Source organism: Python bivittatus, unplaced genomic scaffold (genome assembly GCF_059951505.1).
Source record: "Python bivittatus isolate LINGU-HERP-01145 unplaced genomic scaffold, Pbiv_v1 ctg000560_np1212, whole genome shotgun sequence".
NCBI classification, from domain to species: domain Eukaryota; kingdom Metazoa; phylum Chordata; class Lepidosauria; order Squamata; family Pythonidae; genus Python; species Python bivittatus.
The window spans coordinates 8,434,993-8,451,432 of NW_028277083.1; the positions used below are offsets into that span (position 1 = coordinate 8,434,993).

Here is a 16,440-nt window from a genome sequence, read left to right on the forward strand (position 1 = left end):
ATATGTATTAGGCATCTTCACCATACCTTTGTGGGGTCATCTCTCAGTTAGACTACAGCAATGCGCTCTACATGGGGCTACCCTTGAAGAGTATCCGGAAGCTACAGCTGGTTCAAACTGCAGCTGTGCCAACAATGTTGGGTGTCCCTAGGATGGTACATATAACACCTTTGCTGTGGGAGCTGCATCGGGTGCCAGTCTGCTTCCGGGTCCAATTCAAGGTGTTGGATATCACCTTTAAAGCCCTAGATGGCATGGGTCCAGGTTACCTGAGGGACTGTTTCACCCCCATTACATCAACCCGTCCCACCCGGTCAGGCAAAGAGGGCATGTTGTGGACCCCGTCAGCGAGAGAAGCATCAGGAGGAGAGCCTTCTCTGCCGTTGGCCCACCCTTTGGAATATTCTCCCCCCAGAGGTGCAATGGACCCCTGCCCTCCCAGTTTTCCAGAAAGGACTTAAGACCTGGCTCTGCCAGCTTGCATGGGGTGATAAGAGTTTTAATCAATCCTGGGGGTGGCTGGCGCCCTGATGTCACTCCTGAGTTCTTTGCCAATTCCATCATTCATGGGATTTATTTACTATGTTTAAGATTGCTTTTATATTGAATTTTAATTGATTTTATCTCCTTTGTAAACCGCCCAGAGTTGCTTTTCAACGAGATGGGCACTGACAAATCTGATACATAAATATAAATAAATAAATCTCTCTACACTTAAAAGTAGCAGGCATAGATGGAAAGGGTTTTGTTCTTACAGCTCTACATATAAAAAGGTCGATACAGGAGATTTTTCACTCATGTTTTTATTGATTTCCACGGGTCCAGCACATTTAAGGTGAACTATGTAAACAGTTGTAACTGGTCTTATTTCCACCCTGCAATGAATAGATGCTTGGAAAAATACTAGAATTAATGGATGGATGGTGTGTGTACGCATGTGTGAGCGAGATCCTTTACAACAGCTTAAGCAGAAACTAGCATTTATTCGGTCTCCACACCACCTATAAAACAGAGCGTCATACTTGCACTTGGTCATGTATCTGTAACGACATTTAAATTTTTCACCCAATATGGACAGTTACAAGGCACAGGAAAAGGATAAATGAAGCTCTAAGGAAAAGGCGCGCTATCTTTCGTCACGTCTATGCTAGTTGAAAGTCAGGTGAACTTTGCACCTACGCTTTAGGAAAACAAGGTCTTTTGGAACTCAGCTGAATTCACATGGCAGACAAGGAGGTCTAAGGAATGACATTTCTCCATTCTGTGTACACATGTTGTGCGTGAAGATTTACTGACGCAGGCATGTATGTATTTGGAAATATAGGCACAGGGGACATTCAGCCAACACGTATTATTCCTTCATGGGCGTTGCCATGCACCCATGGCATTACATGACACCGGAACACTACAGACTCATTAAATCACAGAAACAAGTAAAAACCACGGTTCTTGCTCGTTTTTCAACGCCCCCTTCAAATTAAAATGAAATCAAAGAATGTCTATGAACTGATTGTAAAACCATCAGTTTACAGAAATTCTGCTCGGCCTCTACGGCCCTTGTGGAGAAGAGCTGGGTTGGGTGGGGGAATGCTGTTTGGAACCAAAAGCAAAGCAAAAGTAGCATCAAGGAATGGTTAGGGGGCAAAATTCCATGAATTTTACATCTGCAATGTAAAATGGGAATGCCTTGTGGAATCCCCACTGGACTAGTGAAATGATGACCCTCACCACTGTGGGGCTGAAGCTGTGAATGGGTCAATTGGTCTGCCGCTGATAGTTGGACAAGGAAAGCTACAGGTGCTGTGTGTGTTGTGGGGCCTTGCTGTTGTAGGGTGGGCTCCTAGTGCCATTAATCATCCTCAATATGTGTAGATTTAGCAATTAGTCTGAGCGTAGTCCTCTACCTGAGGACCCAGCAGATATGAATCACCAAAGAACGCTGAATGTAGATTGCATTACTTGGCCAGTGATACCGGATTTCCCTGCTCACAGAAGGGTTGACCTCTTTTACAAAGATCCTCTACTTTAATGAGCACCAGACTTCCACTGCTGTGATGCAGTACAGCTGGGATTCTGCCAACCTCAAACAGCTTTCCTCAATCTGGTGCCCCCTAAGCGTTTTGACCATAACTCTCAGCCAGAATAACCCCAGTGGAATTGAACTCTAACAGATCTGGAGGACCTGAGTTTAGGAAAAGTCATCCCCAAATGATATGACATCAGGGAAGTGTGCGCTAATTAAAATGGTGGGTATCTGCCAACGGTTAAGGCTACTGAGTTGGTTGTGGAAGCCCCAGAGCATCAGAGGCTAGCATTTGCAATGAACATAATCAGATTTTTCTATCCCATTTACAGATTTCTCCAGCCGTGACAACTGTCTACCTTCAGGAAACATCCACTGACTGATGTTTAATGATTCAGATTTAGATGATTATTCATGCCTCTCTCAGGCTTACCCTGCACAAGATGTGTAAGGGAGCTATTTCCAGAATCAGCAGGGTGCCTGGGTGTGTTGTGCTCAGAGACACTATGTGACCACAGCCTGCTGTGCATTGTTAAGGCAAGGTCCCACTGGGGCTTCCCTGGACATGAAGGTGAAAAGGGATCAACAAGCAGGAGAGGTGAGGGGACTGTATTTCAATGGGACTGAGATAAAACAATTATTTATTTCTCCTTTAAGGTCTGAGGATTGACCAACCAGACTGTGGGATCAATGCTCCAAACAACCAAATGGATGTTGCTATGGTTAGCCATTCAGTCAGAGGAGGGATTTGGGTGATGACCCTCAAAATGTTGCTGAAGCACAACTTCCAGCAGCTCCAGCCAACATGGACAGTAGAATAGCAAACTCTAGGAAGCTACAGGTCCTCCACCTCTGTGTTAGATGGTCTAATCTGACACAGAATTAGTGAATCAGGATTGAATACAGCTATACTTTGGGTGGGCCATAATTCTTCACAATTTTTAGGCAGGAGCAGTTACAAAGTGTTTTTCCCCCCTCCTTTTAATGAACAAACTGGCCACACGTTACCAACCAATGGCTGCCATTTTAATCCCAGAATGCTATTGCCATAATGCTATGTCACTCTTCCTGGAAACCAATTAACCAGCCAACAAATCAATCAATCAATCCATCCAATTATTTCACCCCATTCCTAATCCACTAAATGTGAATTAGGGGATTGTAAATTGATGACTTCCTCTCAACTACCAATTATTTAGAATTTCCTGATCCCCCTTATGGGTATATTTACTGAAGAATACAGAGCACTGTAATCTCTGAGAGGCAAAAGGCACAGAATTGGTACATGTCATCATTTCATAAACCCTACCTGTGATGTGGGAGTCCTTAACTCAGTAAATATGTGCATAGAAAATGTGGATTTAATTTTGTCTATTATGTAAGTGCATAGCTATACCCACCATCTGCTCTGAAATACAAATGATTCCTTTTTACTGTTCCCATGATATCATAGTCTGTTCCAGCCTTATTGGTTTGCTACAGAGACAGAATATCTTGCTCAGCCACAAATGCCTTTGCACACTAAAAAAATAAAAAAAAAGCTGCATGTTCCCTAAGAACAGGACATTCCCAGAATTCTCTTGTCTTGATTACAAATTCTATAGTGGTGTCACTATGTCTAGAATGGAAGTCAAGATCTTTCCATGCCTTGCAGAAAGTACTCTGAGTTGGCCATTTGCATTCTCTTGGCTTGGTGGGAAATTTCCTTATCAAATAACGGGGGGGGGGGGGGGGAATGAGACCCATGTTTTAAAAATCATAGAAACAGAGAGAAAAGTGCTGTTCAGCAATTGTTTAAACCTAGAGTTAATTTGGATTGATCAACCTCATAAACTCTTTTTCGACTTCTTGATGGTTACTCAGCTCACTCAGACTGAAATATCTATGGACGATCTTTTCGGCAGTGACCGCCACCATCCGCACTCCGTGGGTGTCATCTCCTAGCTGGCATCCAATGGCAGATGAAACTACCATGTCGAGATCTTTGTAGGTTCCTCCAGCATTTTTGTGACAATGCCCGGAAAACACCGCTTTAACACCTGTTGAGAAATCAAACCAACCCATTATTTGGGCTCAAACTCAAAGTATTCCAGAACAGGCATGGTTTCCCAACTTTTTATTTCTTAGATAGTCAGAGATGATGACTCTGAGCTGCACCCAGCTTGAAAGGTTGTTTGGCAAGGAATTTTATTTGAAAGGATTTGCATTAGGAAAAAAAAGGAATTTCAGTATCAAAGAAATGGCTTTTGCACAGTTGTTCACCATTTAAAATTCTAATAAACTGATTTCTTTGGTGAACATAAAGACATTTGCCCTGTTTTTTTGTGTAAGAACCACTGGAGTGTAGCAGTTATGGTGTTGACTGGGACCAGGTTCAAATTCTTGCTTGACCACAGAAGTCACTGGATAACTTTGAGCCAGTCTCTCAGCCCAACCCACCTCACAGCACTGTTATTGTTCAGCTAAAATGTGAAGAGGTTCCTAGTAAGATTTTACTAAAATCTTCCACAATGCCTCCATCTCATGCTTTAAACTGTGTCAGCTCCCCTCCACAGTTGACGTGGGTTCAGGATATCTTTCCATTTTACAGATAAAAGGAAGATTGGGGAGGTCTAAAATGTTGCCCAGATTAAAAATTACATTTGATTGGGGTTGCCTTGCAAACTGTTCATTTCCACAATCACTTTAAACGCCCACCACCACAATGTATGGCCCTATATTACTAGTTCCTCCACCTTCCATTCAAGTTCAAAATGGAAAACACAACCTGTCAAATAGAGAAAGTTCAATATTACAAACAGTAGCTCCAAAGTTGCCCCAAAGTTGAGTTTTTAGTAGGTGCCTAAAAACTGACTAGGCTTATGTTAAGTCACGTTGAGGGCCCCCCTCCCCCCACCCCCGTGAAAGGTTTAGGGAAGAGCATTAAAAAATGTTCTTCTGTGATAGCATCCAACCTTTGGAATCCCCCTTGAAAATCCAGATGGTACCATCACTCCTGACCTTCAAAAAAGCTATGACAACCAAGCTATTCAGAAAGGCCTTTACAATACAGACTGCAGATGATATATTTTTTTAAAATGACTATCAAGAAACTTTGAATGTGTAGAAGTTGTACAGTTTAATAATAGGACAGAATATAGTACAGAATAAATTGGAGTAAATCAAATACTTTGCCAACTGGCAAGACGTTTCTGAAGGCTGTAGGGAAAAAAAATTAGGCTTCCTATATTGTCCAGAAGCTATTAAATACCTTGAGATTATGATCCTCAGGAAAAGATCCAGAACAATTCAAACTGTATCACTCAGAGGAAAGAGGATACTAAGGGGTGGATGAAAACATCGCTAAGCTTGTGGGGAAGCATTAATGTTGTGAAAATGAATTTTGCATCAAGACTGATACGTACACATTTGAAATTTGTCTTCTGAAATAGTTCAAACCAATTGATAAAATGGTAATTTTTTAATGGAAGGAACTAATATCCAGCATCAACTTGTCAAAGTTAGACCATGATGATCATGATGATCTTAACTTTCCTGGTTTTAAAAAATAACACTGAGCTTATTTATTAACTTACAACCCTGTACTGGACTGGAAAAGGGCTTTTATTTAAGGTCTATTATCAGGACGACTAACCTCTTATTGTAAGAAAGAACAGGAAAACAATGTGTAGGTTTTAATGAATTAATTATTTTGGCACTGTTGATTCCTGGTTTGGGTTATTAAGGTTTTTGTTTTGTGGCACACCAGCATGAGTCCTTGTGGCTATGGCAGTATAAAAATATTACAATACAATAAGAAGATAAAATAATTATGAAATCATAGGATTCTGTGGTTGGAAAGGACCACAAAGAACTAGTCCAACTTTCTGCAATGTTCAGGGAAACCAACTAAACCATCCTTGAGAGATAGCTATGTTTTATTTTGGCTTAGCTTGTTAACCCTATCATTGTGGCTAAGGCCACAAACTAGGGTTGAAACTAATGATGGCTTAGGACAATGGATGAACTTGGTGTCCTACAAAGTAGATACCTAATGAATGTGCCCAGCTAGGAGTATTCCATATTCCAGAAGCCACTGCCAAAGAAGTCACATTTCCCGGGGCTGGGGGAGGGCATTCAGAGACAGGATGAGAAAGTCTTACTTTTAGATTTCCTTCTTCCAAACTCTTTAGAATTTCATTTTAAAGACCGGTTACAGTTATAATTATTCCCTTCAGTGCATTTGTTGTCTAAAGATAAAATACAGTGAATCAGAGATAAGTATTCTAATGTATTTTAGGCCATAATCTTTATTGTTCCATTTACAGACACTAATAAAACATGGCATCCAATTTAAAACATGATCCATTTTTGACAGCTAATTGTTACTAATGTGCACTGATTTCAGATTAATGAAAGGTTCAGTGTAATCTCAATATGGGAGGGATTAAAGATAAAAATAACAACAGCTTCCTGAACTGGTTTTCCTCCCAAATCCAAAGCTGTGAGGGTAACACAATTCCCTAGCTTGCTTTCGGGGACTCATACCAAATGTTTTGGACTTCCACTCCCACTAATTCTGGTTAGCTTGCCAATGGCTAGTAACTGTGGGAGCAGAAGTCCAAAACCTCTGGAGGACATCAAGCTCCATAGCCCTATTAGGAGGTGCCTTTTGTAGCTTAGAAGATCACCTGCATGAACGTGCCATCTTGGCATCTGGTGATGAATTGTACCAGGAAACGGAAAGCCAGGACAACGCAAAGAAGGACCGAGTAGTGTTCTTCACATAGATGATTCAACAACCTCAGACAAGTTATCTGAGCAGCTGCCCATTCAACATCCTCTTCCATTTTACCAAACCTCATTTCGTCCTGGTTCCCAGGAGACAGTCACCTCCTCAAACAAGTCAGCTTTCTTGCAGTGGCTCCTAATCATTTTCAACTCACTGTGGATCAAGCAAGCAAGACCACTCGTAATAACCTGGACTGCTAAAGAAGCACATGGAAGGTGTTCCACTGAAGAGCAGCAAGCAAGATAATGAACTGTAATGTGTTTCCTGTTGTGTTCTACTATACAGATTTCTCCTCCTTCCAGGGATTCCTTCTGCTGTTGCGCTGGTAAAAAGGTAGCCACTGGGCGCTGATAGCTTTTCCACCCACAGGCATCTCAGTGCTTCTCAGGTGGTGAGCATCAGCAAAGGAGACATGGAGGTGGTCTTGGATCCCTGGGGAACTCTGAAGTTGCAGAGATACTGCCAACTCATCTTTGAAAGGAAACTTCTACAAGGGGCAAGCCAGTTTCCAGCTAATCAGTAAATGGAGCCTGAGCACGCTCAGTAGCTGCTGAGTGAAAGGGAAGACAGACAATTGGGTTACGGGAACAGAATGGCCTAATGGATAAGGGGATGGATGCCTGGTATTGGGAACATATCCCTCTTAAGAGGTAAGAGTATCAAGCCATCTCTTGCCCACTTGCACCTTTTTAGTGTAGAAAAGGAGGATGTTTTGGGGTGAATCTAAAGCAGCAAAGTAAATAATTTACCATCCTGGTGTTTGAGTTGGAAGCTCTTCCTGCAACATTTTGCCCAATTCACCCTTTTTTAGAACATCAATATCAGCTTGTCTGGCTGAAGGTTGCACTCAGGTTTCCAGAGGCCAGGGATCACAGTCCAAGAAGCAAGCGCAGCCAGGACATAAATTACATTTGGTTTGATTTCAATGCAACTACATTTAAATACTATTATGGTAAGTATTCTCTGGGGAACATCATAATCCCCCTCAATACACACTTCAAAATGTAGAACTTCTGGAGAGGTTTTGGAGACAAGACATAAGGCTTTTGGGACATGTGGCCTGAAGTGAGGCACTCCTGAATCACGCTGTGGCCAGAGGTTTTCCTTCCCGAGAACTGTCATTCTTTTTTTTAGTTATTATTTTCTCTGTGTGTGTGTGTTTTCCTTTTGAGCAGCAATTTAAGGCAGAGGGACAGAAGACAGAAAAGTTTCTTTTTGGATATGAAATTTTCAGCAGCAAGAATGATGTGACACTACATTCTCTGGGGGTTTGCACAGATATGACCTGTAACCTATTTTTCCTTTTCAGCTTTGGGCTGGAGTTTCAGATTTGTCTCTGCAAGAAAGGTGCGGCGAGTAATTGAAAAACAATCCACATACCCAAACGCAGGCAAAAAGGACCATCAGCAAAACCTGATAGCAAAATAGCCCCTTGGTTTTTCAGCTCCCTGCCACCCACCCAACTTGGTTTTCAGATCTCCCTGAAGCTCCTTTACTGAGCACAGCTCGACCAACTTCATCTGCCCAGGATAGACGTTGTATCTATAATTCAGTGTCATAAACTTCAAAAAGCTGCTTTTCTGACTTGGGGCTGGGTTTTCAAGCTGAGTTGGCTTTTTATTTTGTTGGTTTTAATCAAAATCCTTGGCAGAACTTCCAGAGTATTTTAACATTCTGCTCTGACACACCTCAAAAGAAACTTTTAATGAAGAAAACACAGCAGGGAAGAAGAGAGAGGCAGCTATCTGGAACAACCAGTAAGTTGCATTTTCGTCATCTGATTAGCAACAAATCAGTTCTGGGTTATGATGTGTGAAATGTCTTCCGCTTGAGGCATACTGGAACCATAACTCACTGTCCACTGTGAATGAGGTAGCCAATTTTTAGGTTGTGTTTTGGAATCGGTTCTGGTGCCTGCATGTGGTTACTGAGAGTCACACTCTGTTATGTGCTATGAGTCCCATCACCCAAGGTTGCTGGGTTGGGTGTAGACCTCAACTGTTGGAACCTGCCAATATTCCCGACAGAGAGAAGAAGTTGGAATCCTAAAACCAAGCTAAGAAAAGGGAGTGAAGAGCAGCCAGACATCTAGACCTGGGGCACATGTCACATTAAGTCATGACTGGCTTGTTGTTCAGTCACTCAGATGCTTCCAACTCTTCCCGACCAAGATTGTCTATCAGTAACAGCTTCTTTGAGTTCTTAGAAGCTCTCGCTTGTATCCTCAGTGATAGTATCAACTCACCTTGTCTTCTGCCAGCTTCTTTTTCAATTGCCTTCCATTTTGCCAAATATTAGGGTTTTTCCAATGCCTCTCAACTTTGCATTATTATTAGTGCTTTCAGTGCAAGCCTGGTCCATCATATTCTCATACTGAATGATTTGTTCTGGCAGTCCAAAATATTCTTATCACTTTTCTCCAGCATCACTGTTCAAAGACATCAGTGACTGAATAGTCACAGTTTGCTGAGAAAACCACAATGCACACATCAAACCAAGCCACAAACCTCTAAGCCAAACTTGGAAACCATTTTATTTTGATACGCAAATCTTTCTAACCAAGTATAACTCATGCACATCAGTTATTTCTACTTACCAATCTAACTTAGCCTCCACATCTAATACATTGTGTCGGAAGCTATCTGTATCCTTAAACATCTGCTTCCCATATTTCCAAATATATTTCCAGCTGTTCATTTCCATATGCTGACCGAGTCTATATCCAATTATTCAAAATTAAGTTCCCACCACTTTTCATTCTGAGGGAAGATGATAGCCCAGTTATTATGAAGAACATCTTACATGTATAAGGGTACCAGGAGTCAAGGACTACAGATAGTCCTTGACTTACAACCACAATTGGGACCAGAATTTCCGTTGCTAAGCAATGCAGTTTAAAACGCAACATCATGTGACCACATCACTTAGTGATGGCAATCCCAGCACTCCCCAATTCTGTTTAGTTGTTTGAGATCAGCCAAGGTCAGTTAAATACTATTTGGTTAAGGATATCCAGGTGAACTAAAACAGTAGTTTCTGACACAGCCATCACATAATGAAATCACATAATGATTTGGAAAGCCTCCAGTGACAACAATGACCAAATCAACCATAAACTAGGAAGTATCATACACCCTGAAATGAAGGTGTGTTGGCATAAATTGAAACCAGAAACTTAGTTCTCCCGGAAGAGTCATTTTTGAACAATGAGGACCAGCTGAGGCAGCTTTGGAAAGCCAATGAAAGCATTGATCCAGAGCCCAAAACAGTAAGCTGTGATCCATTGGCCCAAGACTCTGACCCAGAATCCTTGACATGACCCTCAAGCTTGCAAGAATGATGCTGAATGGAGAGTCAACAGTAATTCTCCCAGAAGTACAACTTGGTAAGAGGAAACTCCCTGTGAACCATGGTTTCCTTAGATTGCTTCTGAGCTGAATTAGATGCACGGCAGCTATGTTAGGATGAGATCTTGAAGCTTTGCATGTAAAGTTCTCCATTTGGGAGTTACCTAATGGACAGACTGTTGCATTTGGGGTGTTCTTCTGAATAAGTATCTTGAATGTTACCCTGGGTGGATTTCTTGGACTCTGAATTGGTATGCATTTCAATTTTGTCTTCTTGTGTGTGTGTGTGTACCTTTTCTAGCATTCTGCTTTAACAGTAGATTGGTTTATAGCTTCATCTTCTTTTTAGAATTTATGTTAGCAACCTTCTCATGCATCCCAGTGTGGGGATCATATCTTGCAAGTTTGGCAGATTTATTACACAATTGTCTGTTATGGAAATGTTTGGAACTAGCAAATCCTATCTTGTTTGCTGGGTAGGATTTGCAACATCCAATGGTGAAAGAATCAGCTGGGAGTGCAATGAATGCCAAGTTGGGGTCAGGCCAAGAGCTCACCCCACTAGTGTTTTTGCTCCTCCATAATAAAAGTCACATTCATTCTTGCTATTGTTTATATGTCACTCTGCTTATATAAAATGGAATAGGAAAAAGAAGTCAACTTTCCAACCACCCAATCTTTGCTTGCTCTGATTCAGCCGTTCTTTTTTTCTTCTCCACTGGCCACTCGCATATTGATGGAGTCATTGAAGGAACCCTTAATACACTTTCTTATTTAGTTATTAGACTTCTACCCTATGTTTCCTTAAAGCAGAGGTGAACCTTTGCTGCTGCTATTTTTTTCTTGAAAAAATATTAAGGGGGAAATCAGGTAACATTTTCCAAATGCCTGAAGGACTGTCACGTAGAAGAAAATCATAATCTGTTCTTCATCAACCCAGAATACAGGACACAGAAAGATGAGCTTCAGTTACAGAAAAGTAGATTCTGGCTGACTGCTAGAAAGTGTTTCTTAACGGCAAGAGCAGTTCCACAGTGGAATTAACTACCTAGAAGAGTTCTCCTTCACTGGATGTTTTCAAGTGAAAGCTAGATGCTATTTGGGGATGTTTTAATTTGGATTCTTGCAGGAACAAGGCACTAGCTTCTATGTGGTTTTCAATTTGAAGATTCAAGCTTCAGTCTTTTCAACTGGAAACAAAGTGTTCTGAATTCTTCTTTTCAGCTTCAGCAGAAAAGGAGGCCAATTTCAACCTGGAGCCCGCATATTTCAATTTCCAGAATCCCTAGCTGACGTGTGAGGTACCAGATAGAGGGTGGCTGGTTTAAAATAACTTCCAAGTAAACCTGCTGCCTTTGAAATGCTTCAGGTAGGATTCCTATAAAGACCATCTACTATTAAGAGAAAATTATCTACCAGCAAGATTCTTCATTCATCTGTTTGTTCCTTCTTCACCACCACCACCAAAGATGATGTTTTTTGGTAGCACATATTCATCTTCATGGCTTAACTTGGTGAAATTAAAAAGTGCCAGATTTTTCAATTCACAAATATTTATGATAAGGACGCAATTTTATCTTTAATTAGCCCAACTGTTAGGGACACTTGTAAAGTGAGAAATGAAGCTCAGCATTTCACACCAGATGTAGCTACTGAAGCTCAAGTTTTAGCTCTGTGGCGTAAAATGAATGGGCCGCTGAAATCCAATTAAACAACAAACAAATAAACATTTTGTTTCATGGGGAACTTCAAACAGAGCAAATGCGAACAGGTTTTTTAGAAAAAAAAATGAGAGTACTTCAACTTCAATGAAACAGAAGGCTGCTATAAAACAAATAATTGTGAATGAAAGAATTCACAATGACCGGCTTCAGACATGATGAACCATAGTCTACTTAATAATGATTTATTGTATAAACCAATGCTGGTCAGTGACTGATATATTGATAAACATTGTCAATACACTATAAACCACAATTGTCTGGGTTCATACAATATACAAACCATATTATGGTTTATTAGGATTCATGATCAAGCCAGCAATCCAAGTATTCTCCAGCTTCTGAGTTGGTCTTACCCAATCTGGCAACTCCCAGGTAAAAGGGACTACAGCTCCTATCACTGCCAGCCTCTCTAATGAATGGAGATGGTGGCTAGGAATGATGGGAATTGTAATTCAATCAACCATGAGTCTGTAAAATCTCAAACATTGGACAATTTTAATGAACAAGGAACACAACAAGTTGCCATTGCTGGATATTTAACAACTTTAAGTTGCACTAAGGACTTACTCAAGGTTGTCCCAACAGAGAATGCACAAATACAAATGGGATCTTCATCTGTTGTATGAGCTTCACAGTGCCGAATCACTTAGCTGCTGCCTCTGTTAATTCTGCTGATGGGAATTGGCCAGCATGCTAAGTTTATCTTATTTATTCTTACTTATATAATGCCTAATCCAATATGGACTCATAATGGTTTGCAGCAGCAGCCAGCAATTCAAACACCCACAGTATATAAACAATAATTAAAATATCCACAGTAAAAACTAGTATGATAAAAACAAATGGAGCAGTTACTAACCAACAACAAAAATAAACAATCTGAGTAGTAATTAAAGATGGCACTAACTTAATTAACCACCAATGCTTGCTGGAAATGATCCACCTTATGTTACTTCTAGAACTTGTACGAGATGGGGTGTCAACGCTTCAAGATGGGCCAGGTCAAGAAACAGGCATGGCAGTAAAGTAGAAGAACAGAATCTCACCTACCCTATCAAACGTTCTCTCTGTTGCTTTATACTCAACAAAGTGAAGATGTGGTTATTTTGAGTCTCTTTCTCACCCTCTCTTCTTTCTTGGAACTGAGTAATCTTTCCTCCAAGCTGCCTCTTAATGACTTGTTCATTCCTTCCCCATTCTCAAGGTTAGCTCTATATTTCTCTGTATGGGGCTAGCCTTCATTCTAAGGGGGGGGGGACTATATCACAGGGAGAGGCTACACCAGAAAAAAAGTGTCTCTGTTCTTCTTACGCCATGGAAGAGAGCTTCTCCTGGGATGAACATACTGAATGGGCCAATTCCGATAGAAGGAACCAGTGCTGTAGATACCTAGCTACCAAACCACAGAGGGCTTTATCCTTCAAATCTGGTACTTTAAATAGCACCCAGGAACCCCTATGGCACAGATATATTGTGTTCTTGACCGGTAACAGAAATTTTTGATCCTGAAAGTAAGCTATTTCTTTAAAAAGAGGGTGGGGTAGATCTGCCCCATCAAATTGCATATTTGACACCCAGCAGCATCACTGATAAAAGAATGCAAGTATCTGTAGAGTCTCACAGCTATTTCTCTCCTCTTCAACAGGAAATCTGCTGCTAGAATTCATTTTTATGTCCCAAACAAAGATCTGTGTTTAATGCCCCTGGAACGAGCCAAGATCTGAAGACAGCCTTAATCTTGGTGCATTCCAAAGCTATTGATCTTATTGTTTCCTTTCAAATATAATGGGAAGCTACAGTTAACTGAAGATTTCCTAATTCTTTTTATATAAAGATAGGAAAAATGGCAAATGTGGTCAAGAGACCCATTCACAGGTTTAAAAGTCAAGACATAATGTGAGCCTATTATTTCCTCCCCACTCTACAAATAAGGTCCATTAAGGTTCACGATCTTGAAAAATGCATGAATCTGTCCTCTATGTGCAAACAGGGGAAATGTAAAACATGTTTATTTCCATATTATATCTACATTTTTTTCTACCCACAAACCTACGGGGGTTGAAGATAGTGGCTGGATTTCCACATTACTAACCTGTGAGTTGCACATTTCCCCCGAATTCAATTTTACCTCTCAACTTTCAAGAGACCCCAATTTATGTTGCTGAAATGTGGTGGCACCTTGCCAAATGTTGGTGACTCAATTTCCCATTGAATGGGGAGGGGAAAAATAAGAAACACTAAGTCTACATGTAAGCTTCGTACATTTCAAATTGCAACCTTCTTCTCCCTACCCCCCAAATTACTGATTGCCCCCAAACCGGCAGCCTTCATTACATATTGTGCAATTTCATTACGTATTATTTTCACCACTTGTGCTCCACCCTGAAAAATGGTTTCTAAAAGAGTAGCCCCATCACAAAAAGTTGCCTATTAACACTAGCTAAAATCTGCTTTAATCTTTGTATTGTTGAATAAAACAGTGTCTTGACTCACAAAACACTAAACCAGAAAAATCCATCCCCAACATTTTTATCCCATCTTTAGCCTAACATCCAGATTTTAAGGACCTACGAGATGGTGCTTATCCTAATTTACTAACTAGGCCCACCGGTCATGCTAAGTTATGGTTGGTTGACCATGGTTTATTGAATTAACCAAAACAGGCTGGATCCACACAGCACATTCAAACCATAAAGCCTGAATTATAAACCACACTGCGATGAGCAAGTCTTTCTCTTTCTCTCTGTGTATATATTTGCGTGTATATAGATATATATTCATATTCATATTCTCAGAAGCGCCAACATGTTTTCTTTTGTTTTATCCTAAACCTGAAGCTAAATCTGAATCTGGCTGGAATCCAATTGACAGTGAATAATAATAATTAAAAAATTACACACCCGGAAGTGGAAAGAGATAGGATACTGATGTCACTACTATTCACGTATGGTTAAACAGAGAAGCAGGTGGCAGGAAAGTTCTGTGTCAGAGAGCCTGAAAAGTTTGAAAGGTTGCAGGACAAAGGTGGAGAAATGGACTTCCAGGGAAGAAATGCTGAACTGAAGACGTCTCCGTGAAAAGCAGAGCCGACAATTGTAGCAGAATGAAGAGCCAACGAGTGGATCTGCTCTTCGTAATTCCTCCCTGGACAAGGAAAGGACTTGAGAACACAAGTGCTCCAGACAGTTGCTCCTCATGAGGAGACCACAAGACAGTATCTCTACTGTCTACTAAATCTCTAGCAGGCAAGAGGGCATGCATGAAAGTGTTCATAAACATGGAAGAACCATCGAGATGGGACATCTTGGAACTTTGATTCAGAGATTCCATTCATAAGCAATTTGATCAAAATTCCAACTGATTTGACTTACCCCAAGCTTTTTCCTAATTGCTTCAGAACATCAAATCAAATCAACCTCGTTTTCTGAATTGCATCAACAATCCTAACTAAACTGGCAAATTGGATTAAAGCCAATTTAACTTTCACAGGCCATTTCACACACTGAAAACACACCAGACTCTTAGGAGAAGCTTTCTATAGAAAGATGAAGAAGTAAGACTTGTTGATGTTTCCCAAGACTCAGTGTGACATTTGCTCTTCAAACATCACCTGCTATTAGCAATGTACTTCTCTGAAATCAGATTGGTTCACATTATGGAGATCTGGATATCCATGTGCATGAACAAAAACATTAGGGTAGATTTTTCTTGTCCTCTAGATCAGAATATCGGTGCTTAACAAAGAATGAGAGCTTTGAATACTTTTTAAAATGATTATTGGGCTTACGAAAAATGCCCCTTTAATTCATCTAAGTTTCTTTCTCTGAATACTTACAGGTATATGTGTTCAAAGGGAAAAATGTTCCACAGAGAGAAAGATAATCATTTCAAAAAATGTTTCTCATAGTAGAAGTCCCATTCTCCACTTATAGAGGAGTAATGGAGATAACCTTGAAGAGGAAACACAAGAGCAATTATGTAAGGAGATGAGAAAGAAATTCAAGATTGGCTTGCCTTGATTCTCTTTGGTATAAGAATGCAGAGTGGGGGAAAAATCTCTGTCAAGCTTCCAAAATTGTGTTATTATAGCCTGCAACAATTAAGGAGAGTTTCAGTAGTCCTTGTGAAGTTTGTTTTCTGACCTAGCCGAATTTGAAGGATTGATACCATCCAACTTAAGTCTTCTAAATTCCACTCACTGTATTTACGTACAAGGAAAATTAAAAGAAGAGCAACTTGGGGGGGGGGGGAGTAGAAACAAACAAACAAAAAAATATTTCATTAAAAAAGAGAGTCTAATTTTCATACAGTTTGGCTCCTAAAAATTGGAATAACTAGGAACTGCTCAGATTAACCATTTTAAACCGCAAAATCCAGATGCATTAGCTGCATAGATGCACACATAGAAAGGAAGTAAATATTTTATAATTTAGCTGTTAAATTTTCTACATAATAACAAAGAACACAATCACATTTATTATTTACTACATGCAAAGTGTAAGGACAAGGAAGAAGGATGGAGGTCCTGCCACTGCGTGTCCATACAATGTTCTGTCCTGCTAACCTTGTTGATAT

General features: G+C 40.4%; 1 protein-coding gene across 1 annotated transcript in view; it reads right to left on the reverse strand.

Annotated features, from left to right (window-relative positions):
* Window positions 1–785: 785 nt before the first annotated feature.
* Window positions 786–16,440, reverse strand: part of CPPED1 (calcineurin like phosphoesterase domain containing 1) — a 35,589-nt gene continuing 19,934 nt past the window's right edge. The window contains exon 4 of the mRNA XM_007421986.4: window positions 786–4,062. Coding sequence (XP_007422048.3) covers window positions 3,830–4,062 — 233 coding nt within the window. The 3' untranslated portion in view covers window positions 786–3,829. The remainder of the gene's footprint in view (window positions 4,063–16,440) is intronic.